This window comes from Platalea leucorodia (genome assembly GCF_965183815.1).
Source record: "Platalea leucorodia genome assembly, chromosome: 5".
In the NCBI taxonomy this organism is placed as follows: domain Eukaryota; kingdom Metazoa; phylum Chordata; class Aves; order Pelecaniformes; family Threskiornithidae; genus Platalea; species Platalea leucorodia.
In genome coordinates this window covers 32,529,944-32,542,904 of record NC_138827.1, presented here as the reverse complement: position 1 = coordinate 32,542,904, position 12,961 = coordinate 32,529,944, and the positions used below count along the sequence as shown (strand labels likewise).

The window sequence follows — 12,961 nt, the reverse complement described above, 5'->3', positions numbered from 1 at the left end:
ATTTAGGGTTAGGGTTTATGCTTGTGTGGATAGGTGTAAGGATCTGTGTAAAGTGGTGCATTTAAACCCACCAAGCAAAAATGCTTGAGCTCTCCAAAGATACCTTGAACTGCAGGGTTTTCCTCAGTGAGTTGCTTGGGATTTTCCCACTGAATCCCATTGCTTGGGATTTTCCTCTTGCCTCAGCTCTGACATGTGGCTGTGGCAGGTGTTTCTCTGTCATAGGAAGCAGTGTTTCCCCTTCAGATAGTCTCTATATGAAATCTTGTGTTTCTTGTGTTTCCTCCATCAACACATCCTGTTTCGATCTCTTTCAGGCTGTTCCTGAGACTGCTGGCATCAAGTTTCCTGACTTCAAATCTGCAGGTGTCACGCTGCGAAGCCAGAGGGTAGGCTGTTGTCCTGGTCCCTTGGGACCTCTCTTAATGTCTTTCAGTCTGCCTGTCTGTCTCCTCATCTGTTCTCCTTTTATAGCTAAAGAAAGTCAAGTTTTTGCCTCTAAAATAAGAAAGGAATTCCATAAATGTGGAGACTCAGAAACCTGGAATGCTGGCTCTGTGAAAGCCAGATCATCGCCTTGCAGGGGCACCTGAACTTGCTAGTGTTTGTTCCTGGTGTGCCCGCTCTGCTGTTAAGACACGTGTGACGGACCCAAATGGAGCTGTCTAGTCCGAACAGAGCACAGGGCCAAATGTAATAGGCCTCCTAGAGCATGTGTGTTAACAGATGAGAGGTGCTTTTAAGAACTGGATGTTCAGGCTGTGACTTGAAAAAAGGAGACACACGTAAACGCATACAATTTTTAGCCTTCCTGTTTCCATTATCTTCAGAAAATGTTTTTGGGAAAAGCCCCTTTGTTCATTCTATAGCACAGGTATCCCTGAGAAGAGAACTTTCTTGCTGTTTTATCTGGAAGACTTGACGCCTGTCTCTTAGCGACAGGTTTTGGGATACTGAGTAAGTTAAACCTGCCCTGGCTGACTGACTGTTTTCAGAGGGGTTTTGAGAGCAAAATCCTGTTTGCCCGGTACAAGTGCTTTTTTTTCCCTAGCCAAATAAAATAATCCTTAGTTGCTTTACTGTAGAAAAGGTGGAGAAGTAGGTTCTTTGCCCAGCACCCTCACTTGGCATAGTAATTTTCTAGGTCACTTTTAAAGACTGTTTTATGGGATGTTCTTTTGATGTCAGAATAGTTTCAGATCTTGCTGGGAACACCCTGAGGCTGTTAAGAGAAATGTATTTGGGATTGTGCTGCTTCGACATAACGGGTGCACGTGCACAGTAGAGGTGGTATGCCTCGGCAAGGTCGCTGCTGGGGGACCCCTTTAGTGTACAGGTGCCTCCATCTGCAGGCTACCTGTATGAGTGAGGGGCTACAGCCTTGAGGAAGTCAAAAATCCCAGCAAGTGACAGGCAAGACTGCAGTGCATGTGTTGAGATTTATGGAGATGTGGCAGATGTGTTCTCCGGCACTAAGATAAACAGAGTAATTTATGGAGATTGATTTGGATTTTGAAAACTAATAAATGGTGGTTGATCTTTTCTATTTTTTTTTACCCCCCCTGAAAGAGAAGCTCAGCAATAACCTGTCAGTGATGGAACCATCTGGCAAAGCCAGCAGCCTTTTCGTGTGCCAAACAGACAATTCAAGTCTCAGCCTTTGTGAAAATGGGTGCTGCATGCTGGTTCCTGTTCTCTTTAATGCTCACAAAATGCAGTGATAAGCTGAGGCATGGCAGTCTGATTCAGCAACTTTCAGCCTGCAGTATCCACGCTCCTGGGATGACCTAGAGCAGCTTCCTGTGCTCTGCTTGAAATTTTTAAGGAGATAAATGCTGTTATTAGAAGTACCGGTGGTTTGCAAATTTAAAAAGATTGCAAATCACTGATCTAGGTGAAAAAACAACACTTCGTTGCTTGGAAATGTGAAACCTGCCTCCAACCCAGCAAAATGAATTCATTTATGGCTTTTAGTCAGTCGCCTGGCTTCTGTATTCAAATCTTCCCTGTTTTTAGAACAGGAGCTAATAGACTCACTTGCTTCACATATGGGTGATGGGGAGAATTAATTACACGAGGTCAGTACGGGCCTTTTGAACTGGTGAGTTGCTGAAGTGCTGAGTGGTATAGAGTTGACAATCCGTGCTAATCCGAATTATTTTACTTGTGGGATTTATGTGGCAAACCCTCTACACACCAGTGGTGTGGAATTGATAAGGATGGGAGCTGACTAGGACTAAGTGAGGAATTGGGATGCTGTGCTGGAAACTTGTGCTGTGGCAACATCCAGCGTAAGATGTTTTGCCCTGGGCACATTAGACAATGATTTCTAAAGTCTTGTGACATCCTGCAGTAAGTTCTTTTGCCTGAGGACCTAAAGGGTTCCTCACCTAAAGGCTTCTATTGTCCTCCTTTATTTTGTACTTTGCCACCGTGCTTTACGCCTTCATAGTTAGGTGAAGTTGGATTTTGCACTGAGATCAGGGACTCAACCTCTGTCACGTGTGAAAAATGTACCATGTCTTCCCCAGGATAATAGCACTTACTCTTTGATTAGAGATATTCTTTTTTTTTTTTTCTTGAGGATTTACAATTAGTCTGAAAACTTGAGTTAAAATTAATTTATAGAAATGAGTCCTTGAAGAAAAAGTTAGCAATCTGTATTCAACTTAATTTGTTCCTAGTAGTTTTCATGACAGTAGTCCTGGCTTTTCAAATTCCCCCTGTTGTTAAAGCTTACAAAATCTTATGCGCAGGCTGAATTTGAAGACTTTTTCCCCCCCTAGGATTAATGGCCACTTATGACCATTATTCTTCATAACTGAAAGTTTCTCCTTCAGCAGACACTGAAGAGTAATCTCCAGTGAGTTCGACAAGCTGCCTTCTATCACAATGGCTTCAGTCTCCCATTGTTCTCCATGGGACTGTGGCCACGGGCAAAGAAGGCCACAGCCCCTGTGCCCTTGCTCTGCATGGGATTTCCCCTCTGCCTCCTGACAGCACAGACTGCAAGTTTCTCTAAGGCAGTAGGAAGCTGGGCATTATGAAAAGCTTCGTCTTAATTCAAGGCAGTGTATTGCCTTGGTGCCACTGAGAACAGGAGGCGGTAGCAGATGTTTTGGAAGCGGGTAAGCCTTTCATGGGTTTCTTGAAAAGGAATTTTAGACCTTTGCCTTCGCTGTTAGTAAAACAGTGTTATGAAAATAACACCAGGAATGTATTATTAATCCTAAGTGTTACTTCTGGAAAACTTCCTGTTATACCAGGTCTGCTCAGCTGGGAGGGCAGACGGCCAAAGAGCCAGAGGAAATGAGAGATGGGTAGGGAATTTGGACAGGGGAAGGAGAGGAAGAGACTAAAGGGAAAGCAGGGAGCTATGAGGAAGGAAAGCTTTGCTGAGGATCTGCCTGAAGGAAAGGAAAATGGGAGCTGTTGAACTTGAATCTTTTCCAGGACCCAGACAAACCAACAGTAACCACATGTTTGTGATCTAGGCATCACGTTGCTTCTGTAGGGCAGAGCTGAGTTTGTTTTGAATTTACCGTAGTGTTTCTGTACCATGTCATGTTCAGCTTTCTTTTAAGTTTAACCTTTGTCTTTGACTTTATTGTGTTCAGAGCACTTGACTTTGGCATACTGAACATCTCTTCAATGTGTTTTAAGTTGTTAATCTTCTCTCTCAGCCTTATCTGCAAACGTTAAGTTATGATTTTGTTAATGCTGTTGAATTGCTGTGGCAGTGCTTTTAAGAAGGGAGGTGTTGGATGGAAAAGGGTGGATGTTTGTCCCCACTCCTGCATGTTGAGGTATAAGTCTGTGTCCTTGCTCTGTTGTCACGGGTTTGAAAACAAAGGAACTGGAAGAGATTCGATGTCTCATCTGGAAACAAAACAAAACTCGGGGATGAAAAGGAGTTTGTAGAGATCTCAGTCTGCAGAAAGGACTGAGGGATGCTCCAGCTTAGTCATTCAAAGCCAGCCACCTCCCCTCAGAAAAGGCTTCCAGCCAGCAGCCTGACTCCATCTGCTACCTGGGATCTTGTAGACAATTTGCCAGTCGGACCAATTAAGAAAGAAGTAGAGGAGGAAAATTACAAGTACAGTTTTAGTACCCATTGATTCAAATATTCACACTCACCAGCTTTTAAATATTTACTAGCCTGCTGAGCATTTTTTTAGCACTGATTAATGAGTAAGAATTTACTGTGGTTGTGGGGGGAATGCGTGTGTGTGAGTTCTCTTCCTTTTTTTTTTTTTTTTTTTTCTTGGAGTGGGAACTGAGTGCTTACTACAGCTCCAAGGTGAATGATATTTCTAGAGGAAGATGGGGTTGTATGTATGTGTTTAGACATGTTTATTCTCCATATTTGATCTGACCCACAATTAAATGGCCAAGCACGCCGCTTGTTTACTCTGCATTGGAGGCTGTTGGCTCTGTTCCTTCCCTGTCATTAATGCAAACCCAGACCTCATCGGCTATGAACATGGGAAACATCTGTCTGTCCTCCTGTGATCAATACTGTCCCTTCAGAGGTTCAGCTTTAGAAGCAGTTCCATAAAATATCAGTTATTTTTATTTGGATTTGATAAATTTAATTACTTGGAGCAATTAATAATTTATTTGTTTTGTATTGATTGCACTCCAAGGCATCCTGGCATCAATCTGATGGAGATCAGCACACCCTTATTAGGTAGGAAAGTTTATGTTTCCAGATCTGAACATCCCATGGATTAGTTAGCTGAGATGTGCTTGTTGCTTCTGCTAGCATTTTTTCATTAGCGAAGTTGTATGTTTCTCTCTACAGGAGAGTGGCTGTGAGTAATTTCCATGGGGAGCCTGACAGAGGTGTGGAAGGAAAGTAGTAGTCTCATTTTTGTGAATAAAAGTTATGAACAAATGATGCGAGCCGGATCGAATTCATGTTGTGGCATTGCCATCTATTTGTTGTATTACATGCCCTTTAATTAGGGCCAAGAGAGTGCTGGTGCATTTCCTAATCAAACTCCTGCCTGTAGAGAATGAAATAAGATGAAAATATTGGAGTGTTTATTTTTAAAGAGAACAGCAAAGGATACAAAATCTTGAATGAACTAGAGAAGGTGAATCCAACTCTTCTCTTCCTCCGTTCTCATTCTTAGCTAAACTGAAAGGCAGTTAATGTTATATTTCTGAAAGAAAATGCTCTTTGGTGTGGGAGCGCATCTGGACCAAAGCCTTAGTAGGCTCTCGGGTATAAAGAGAGAACTCTGGGTACAGTAATGGGGTCTTGTAAAATAAGTTGTAGTTCTGGAAAGGACACTCCGTGTTGCTGCTTCTGTTGAATTGTCAGGTACCAAACCGTGTCTGTGCAGTACGAGGCCTCGGGGGCCTTTGTCTGCCAGTCCTGGACCGATACGAGAAGCTTTTATTACCTTTGTGTGCCCATAGTGACACAGTCTTAGGTGTCATTCATCAGGTAATCTGACAGTATGTAACTTGTGCAGAGCACCATGTATGTTACTTTTTTCTTTCATTAGTGTAACCAATATAATGATTGGAGTGTAATTAGTCACTGTGGGGTTTTTTGTATTTGTGTAAGTGTAGTTTCAGTTAAATTATTTAAAAGAAAAGCAACATCAATTCAAGACTAAATGCATGTTTTGCTACAGTTTCTTGGATTTTTGTCTGATCTGGAAGTTTACGTAATGTTCTTGTACTATGTGAAACTCTCCTCGGAGTTCCCCCTCCTGTGGCCTGTCTTAGGGCCTGCCCTGTGATCGTAGCACACTCCTCTGTGCTCTTGATTTGTTTCAGTCAGATGCAGTTCAGAGGCTGCAGCCATTTCCATTTCCTGCGGCCACCTCTGCAGGTCTCAGCTTGGTTTCCGTGCCTGTAGTGAGAGGCAGGGACGGGTAGGACTATCTGGGAATCGGCAGACCTCCTAAAGCAAAATACTGTGGTGTCATACTGGTAATGTGCCTTTAACATAAAACACCCTCCAGTAAAAATGTCCTCTGCAGTTCTTTCTTCTGCACCATGTATTTTACTGTTTTTCCCTATGCAAACACTTCCTGTAGTCCTTTTGCATTTGTTTTACAGGTTTGCACTGTATTTAAAGCAAAATGTATTTAAGGGCAAGGAAATCTCAGGATTGGTAAGTGGCAGATAATACTTTGCTTGCCAGAAGATGACTGTCTTCTAAATAGCAGGCAGTTCTGGCAAGGTGTGAATTATTCTTGTCTTCTCAGGTGTCTTGTTTCTTGTCACAACCTGTATGTCAAATTGGGAGAAAGCTGTCTCTTGCCTGGTTATCAGCCATCATCTGTGTGGATTCCAAGTCATTCTCATTTTAGGCCACTTGTGCTGGGTCAAAGTGATCTGCACCCTCTTCCTAGGGGAAAAAGGGTGGGAGAGTATAAAAACTTTGAAGACCTTGTTACCTGCACTGGTGAAAACCCATCATGTTGAGATGTTGATGCTCCAGGACCTTCGGTTTCTTTAGGAAGTGTCTCTTAGCTTTACCCCTTGAATCAGTGCTATAGATGCATAAGGAGGCATTGTTCATAGCATCAATGAGCTGCTACTTTACTGTATGCCTGAGTGTCCTGTGTTTCTCCATGATCTGTTGGCCTCCCTCATCCTTGACAAAGCTTTCACTAGGTATATTCCTTGAACAACTACAACTCGTTTAATTTACTAGGAGGATTCAAGTACAGAATTTATATTTTTGCACAATTGATTTGGGAATTTGTGAGGTATGTCTAACTGCGGTCCAAAAAAACCCTGAAATAACCATTTACATAAGTTAACATAGAAATGTTTTCTTCTTAAAAGATTGGTTTATTTAGCATTAAGCCTCATTGATGGAGCAAGTTGATGGTCATGTGCCATCCTGCCGTGATCGCTGTGTGTTTAATGTGTTACATAGCATAGTAGAGATGGCATGGTGGTATAACTCTCTATTTTTATCTGTCCTAAATCTTAGTCTGGCAGATCAGCAGGCACTGACGTAAGAAATAGGGTCCATGGCTGTAAGCTGGGGCATGGCAAAGCATGTATGTTCATTGAGGTGGAGAATACCTGTGCAATTTCAAACTTTTCTAACTTTTGCATATATCCATTGCAATTGCCCATCTGCCTTCCATTGTAGCATTTTAGTTCTGAGCAGTTAAGCACTTCAAAATTCCAGAAATGTGCATGCTTATATCTGAAATTGAATTTCTTTGTTGAGGTTTTTTAAATTCCAGAGCTCTAAGGCTAAAGTACTTAATATGGCTCTTTCCTTCCTTGCGTCTTAAAACTGTGCAGGAGTGGAGGCTTTCTGCTCCTGCAGAGTAGAGCCATGCAGCTGGGGAAAGGTTGACCTTCTTTCCCTATCTTAAGCCAGAAAATGCAAAAAACATTATTCATCTGAAACTTTAGCACTCCTTCCTGGAAACCCACTAAGCAATTCAGTACTCTAAAGATATCCATGAAGAAAGTGCCTAATGAGAAAGTTTTTGTGCTGCTGAAATCCATGAAGAAGGTGCTTTTCAATGTCAGTGAGCTGTATTATAATGCTGAACAAGAATGCCGGTGCCGGTGCATAAAACCACAGTTTATAGCTGTGCAGGCACAGGTCAGATGTGTGGAGTTTTCAGGATTAACGGTTTTAGGACAGTCATATTGTTTAGGGTTGGGGAAGGTTGAGTTTAAGGAAAAGGTGGTCTCAAAATTGAATTAAAATGAAGTGCAGCATCAGGGAGGGTACATGTGAAATATCCAGATAACCAGATTAATTTTAAAAACCTTGTATTTTGGTGATAGACCAAACAAAAGGTTTCAGCACAAAAGCGGGATTTTTTTTTTTTTGAGTTGTGAGCACCAGAAATTGAACATTTATGAAGAAAACGATAAATTGAGAGCAGGACATTTAAGATGACCACATGGATACAATCGCATGTGGGACCTAGCTGAATCTGTCTGTAGATCCTGCAGACCTCTTCCACTCCTAGTGCAGATCCCTATGACAAGTCTCTACCTGCCAGGTGGTGATGCTGTAAGACATAACAGGGGGCTGTGCTGCAAGCTCTGCTATTACTTAGACTTCATTACTCCTCCAAAACATACTCAAATACATTTACAACTATGCTTAAAAGTATTAGCGTAAATCATGAAAACTGAATGGCACACAAAAATATATGAAGCAAGTCTGTTTGGGGAGGCTATATCTTCAGTTATTTCTTATCATGTTTGTTCATTTAATGAATTTTGCCAATTAGCAATTAATTTGCAGTAGGACTCCTAGTCATTAGTGTGAATTAGCAAGGTTTTGTTGGCAGAATGTCTCGAACATTAAATAAAAACCCTGTATCATTCAAAACCTCAAGGGTACTCTGCAGTGAGACCCTCTATTGAAATTGAACGGCTCAGGGCCACCCCTCAGTCTCTCAGCCCCTGCTGTGAAAGTGCAGTGGATGCTCTGTTCATCTATTTAAGCTGCGTGGCCCAATTCCTGAGCAATGCCCTCCTCCTTCAGGGGAGACCAGACCGGGTCATACCAGTGTACTCTGTGCCTCTCGGGCCAAGCGTGTGCCAGCAGAGGCTGGGTATCCCAGGATCAGGCAAGGCTCCTCTCTGCATAGGTAGGCTCTGGTACTGTGGCTTCATGGTGTTGATTCACACAATTTTCTGTAGCTCTTTATTTATTTTTCTCTTGGTACATGCAGTTCATGTGTTTAATGCAGGTTGTTTATAGCAAGGACAAAGGATTACAGTCCTTAAATCAAAAGCGACGTTGGTGTAATTATAAGCGCAGGCTGGTGTTGCAAAGAGGGCTGTAGGGAGAGGCTGTCAAAGGAGAAGAGCATCCGAAATATAGTAACCTCAAAAATCCTGGCTAATCAGTTTTCTGACGGGAGCAATCTGTTTCCCAGGTATTATTATTATATGGGGACTTTAAAGATAATAAATAACAATAATAGTCTAGTATAAGGAAGGAAAGAAAAGGGCAAATGCCATTCACCTCGGAAGCTGTGGTGGCTCACTGGAGTTCTCCGAGGAACATAATTTTCCTCAGCCCCTGTGGAGGACTCGATCCATGACAACACCAAGAACATCCCAGGAGCTGTGGTGTAAGCAATGAGATTGCCCTGAGTGACGTTTTCATTAATGTGGAGATACGGCCTGCAGAAACCACATATCCCAGCGCACACATCTCGAGCCAGAGAGCTGTTCTCTGTGCTGTTGCCTGGGACCTGTGGTCCCTGCAGATTGCTTCATTCCTCGGGAATGAGGGCAGGTGATATACCGCTTCCAGCACTCTAGTGCATCTCTGGACATCTACTTAAAAGACCAAAACAAAGAAGGGCTTGCTGAAGTAAGCTTGGACTTATCAGAGCTGTACAGGACATGAAGGCTTCTCTCCTGCAACAAGGCAGCCCAGCTAACGGACCCTGGCTAACAGATTATCAGCAGCATTTGAGTAATAGACTGCTCATTTAGTTTTAATACATTTTGCATAGAGAGCAATCAGCCTTCATCAGTCTTAGAGATGAATTGGCTTAGCCAGCTAAATTCTAAAGATATTAGTCCGACAGCAGCCACATAAATCATAACATTTTCTTAATGATGGTAAAATTAAAATATACTCTTGCTTTGAGAAACCAATGAAGCCTTCCTGCTTGCAGGCCAGATCCTCCTGCCTGAATTAAAAGGAAGCTTAATTGATATGTTTTTAAACTAAACTCACAGCCCCACTCCTCCTGAGGATCTCTAGTGTTCCTTTCTTTGAAGTTAAATTAATTTGTCCTGCCTCTCCCTGCTCCATCCTCTGATCTTCAGGAGTGTCAGTGAAGACCTTGGCTCGGCATTCATTGACCAGACTCCTGTGGGATGTGAGCAGGACATACACAACGTCACAGCTGAAGGCTTTGCCAGGTTAATCATTTGTGTTGCCAGTAGTTCCTTGGGCTAGCGGAAGTTTCCCGGGAGAGAAGCTTGTGCTCTTCCTCTAACCAACAAACCAAGACCTCCTGTCTCTCCACCTAGCCTAGCCAAGCATGAACTTTTCCTATTTCTTGTCCTTCATTCGTGAAGCCGGCTTGAAGTTCAGCATGCTTTTGCCAGCTGGTGCTTAACAGAAGGGAATCCTGCCTTTAGCTAGAAAGACCGTGATGTTGATGTTAAGGGCAGGGGTGAAGACAGACTCTCAGGGCTGTGATAATCACACAAGTATTGTGTGTCCAGAGGTCTTCAATGAGGAGATGCTGGGCTCTGTTAACTCTTTGTGTCCTACAAATTAAGGATAGCACAGTCTGACTAGGTCAGCCCATACATCCCCCAGCTGAGGCAGAGCTGGGTACGTTGCCTATCTTAAATGTTCTATGAGGACTTAAATGCCCTCGTGGGGCAGAACAATTTTCTGGAACAAGGCCTCTTGCTCTCAGGAATGTCTTCCCGAGGCTCCAGGCTAACCATTCTGTCTCCTGCTAAGCTGTGCTAAGTGACCTTTCCTTCTTTGGCATCCCGCTGCTAGCTGCAGCATGGCACACAGTGCTCTGGGCTGCCTTATCTTAGGGCTCTACCCTGTCCTGCTGGTTTTCAGCAGAGCCTGTGCAGGTAGTCTGTGCAGCAGAGCTCCTGGGAAAACCTACTTTAGTAAGGTTCTGCTCCAGTTAAGGCTCTGGACCAAAGACTTGACTGAAATCCGTATACCTGATACCTTTGGCAGCCTTTCTTCTGCTAAAACAATCGTTTTGTGGTCAACTGTAAAGATTCAGTCTCTGAAGTAGGAAACTCACTGCTATGCAGAAACCCCAGCTTAAAGCCAAAGACCCTCAGGGTATAAAAAAGGACAGAGGTGTCCTCTAGTCCTTACCTGTGCTGGCTGTTTGCACGAGGGTGGGTTTTCCTTTTTCCCTAGTGCTCCTTTTGGATCCTCTGGATCAGATTGGTCTCTTAAAAATCCTCCCCTGATAGTCCTCTTGGTCCTTTGCTGGAGTCTTAATTGTGGTGGTAATATCTTACAAAAGGACTAGGTGCTTCTTAGCATATACTGTGAAAGGCCTATTCCCCTGGAGTGCTCTGTGTCGTCCGTACTCTGGTTTCTTGGCTGAAATGATGTGGTGGAGAAGGCAGGTTTTCCCAGCAGGTCCTGCACTGGGGTTGTGGAGCTGCTGGTGGGACATGCTCAGCCATAGCTGAGTTAAGGTTAGTGTTTTCACCATTTGGGTATGTGCGTGCAGTGCTCCTGCCTTCAAAGGGATTAAGAAGTTCCAGATGGTGTCTCTTATTGTCATTTTTGTGTTGGGGCAGTGAACACTGTGGAAAAGATGGGACTAATTTGGGAGACTGACGTTGGCCTGTCTGTTTTGGGGAACTTCAGCCTGTGGCTTATGGGAAGTAAGGTGACGATGGGACCCTCCGGTGAGCTCACCTCAGAGGCCAGTTTTAAGGTGGAGTAAAGAGTGGCTCTTCCCTCAGGTCATTCCCAGCCCAGTGTTGCAGGCTCATGGTTGGTTCGGCCAAGGTTGGGGCCACTGATCAGTGAGTGGCGTGCAGGATGGCTGCTCTCGCCTCTCGGCTCTTCAGTGGCCTGCCGGGCAGCTCGGGCTGGCGATGGTGATCCCCGGGTGGAGGTGTGAGCTCACCTTCCCAGGGCTGGATGTGGAGGGACAGCCTACGACTGCGTGCAGTAAGGTGTTTGACACTGCGTTGTTGAGAATCATTTCTTTCCTTGTCTGTCTTCTAGCATCGCTGAGGAAGGAAAGTGCTTTCATTCGTTCTTGGATGTATCCGCAGGGCTTGGAAACCTGTTCTCCCTGCCATATTGTGCCAGCTGCGTTTGTGCTGCTTGTAATCTAATAAATGCTTGGTCTGAGCAGCTAGCACTCCTGCTAGAGCCCAAATGAATGCAGAGGAAGGACCCTGCTAAGTGTATGCATTCTTCCTCTCCTGGCCAGCTCCAATTCCCTTTCATAGCTCACATCTGATGCTTCCTCTCTCACCTAGCCCCTTAGCTCCGATGTAAATGTGTGTTCACACTTCCGCCAGTCAAGTAACTGTGCTCTCTCTGTCTCTCCCCTTTGTTATAAAGCCTGCTCTGTAAATGAATCCCACAGGTCTGGGGCTCAGCAGGTAAAAGGAGAAGTGAGTCTGTTAGCGCATGAGTCTAATCAGGCCGGCTAAAGCGAATAAAGTAGGGCAGCGTTGCACATTAGCTGCTGTGTAAATGAGCCCTTTGATGGGCTGGGCACCGCAGGAGAGGGTTTGAAGCCAAGAAGAACTTTTGTTGTTAATTCAGTGACACATGGAAACTGTAAAACAGCGTATCTTGCACACACACGAGAGAGAAAATAAAAGCCCTCACGACCGGGCTTTTCAATACCTGCCCTCGGACCTAGTCTGAAAACTTTCAGCCCCTGTCTCCCTCTCTTACCACTTGATTTTCCTTTCTCTCCCTTTCTTTTTTTGTTCCCCCTGCACTATAAAAAGAAAAGCTCTCTTGCCTTTTGAACTAGACGGCTGTGAGTGAGGGCTATCTCTGAGCTGTGTGGCTCTGTTACCTTTGTGTTCCAGATGAAACTGCCAAGCTCGGTGGGACAGAAGAAGATTAAAGCCCTGGAGCAGATGCTGATGGAACTCGGAGTAGGTGAGTAAAGGGGGCACGCGAGAGAGAAAGAGACACACAGAGCTAGCCTTTGTTCTCGAGATGGGCTATTTTTTCCCCTAGTAATACAGCCAGTTTCTTGAATAACAGTATGTGAATGGTTTTTAAAATATTTTATGTGTTTAAAAAAAAAAAAAAAAAGAGAGAGGGTAAAAGCCAGAACAAGATGCACAGGGTTTTTTTTTTTTTTTTCTTCCCAGTAGAAAAATGTTTTAAAAGAGCCTTTGTTTCTCTCTTGTTTGGGCCTTTTTAACCATCAAGAGAGGCAGCACAGTATTAGGAAGGCAAATCTCAGCCTTGCCAGGAGAGGTACTTCTAAGTGTGTTAGTGACC

General features: G+C 43.9%; 1 protein-coding gene across 3 annotated transcripts in view; it reads left to right on the top strand.

The window, feature by feature from the left end:
- The window catches only part of DMAP1 (DNA methyltransferase 1 associated protein 1), a 33,845-nt gene that overhangs the window by 13,854 nt on the left and 7,030 nt on the right, over positions 1-12,961 (top strand). For all 3 annotated transcript variants that reach the window (XM_082314057.1, XM_082314055.1, XM_082314056.1), the window contains 2 exons: positions 318-389; positions 12,538-12,610. In XM_082314057.1, the coding sequence (XP_082170183.1) occupies positions 318-389; positions 12,538-12,610 (145 nt within the window). The remainder of the gene's footprint in view (positions 1-317; positions 390-12,537; positions 12,611-12,961) is intronic.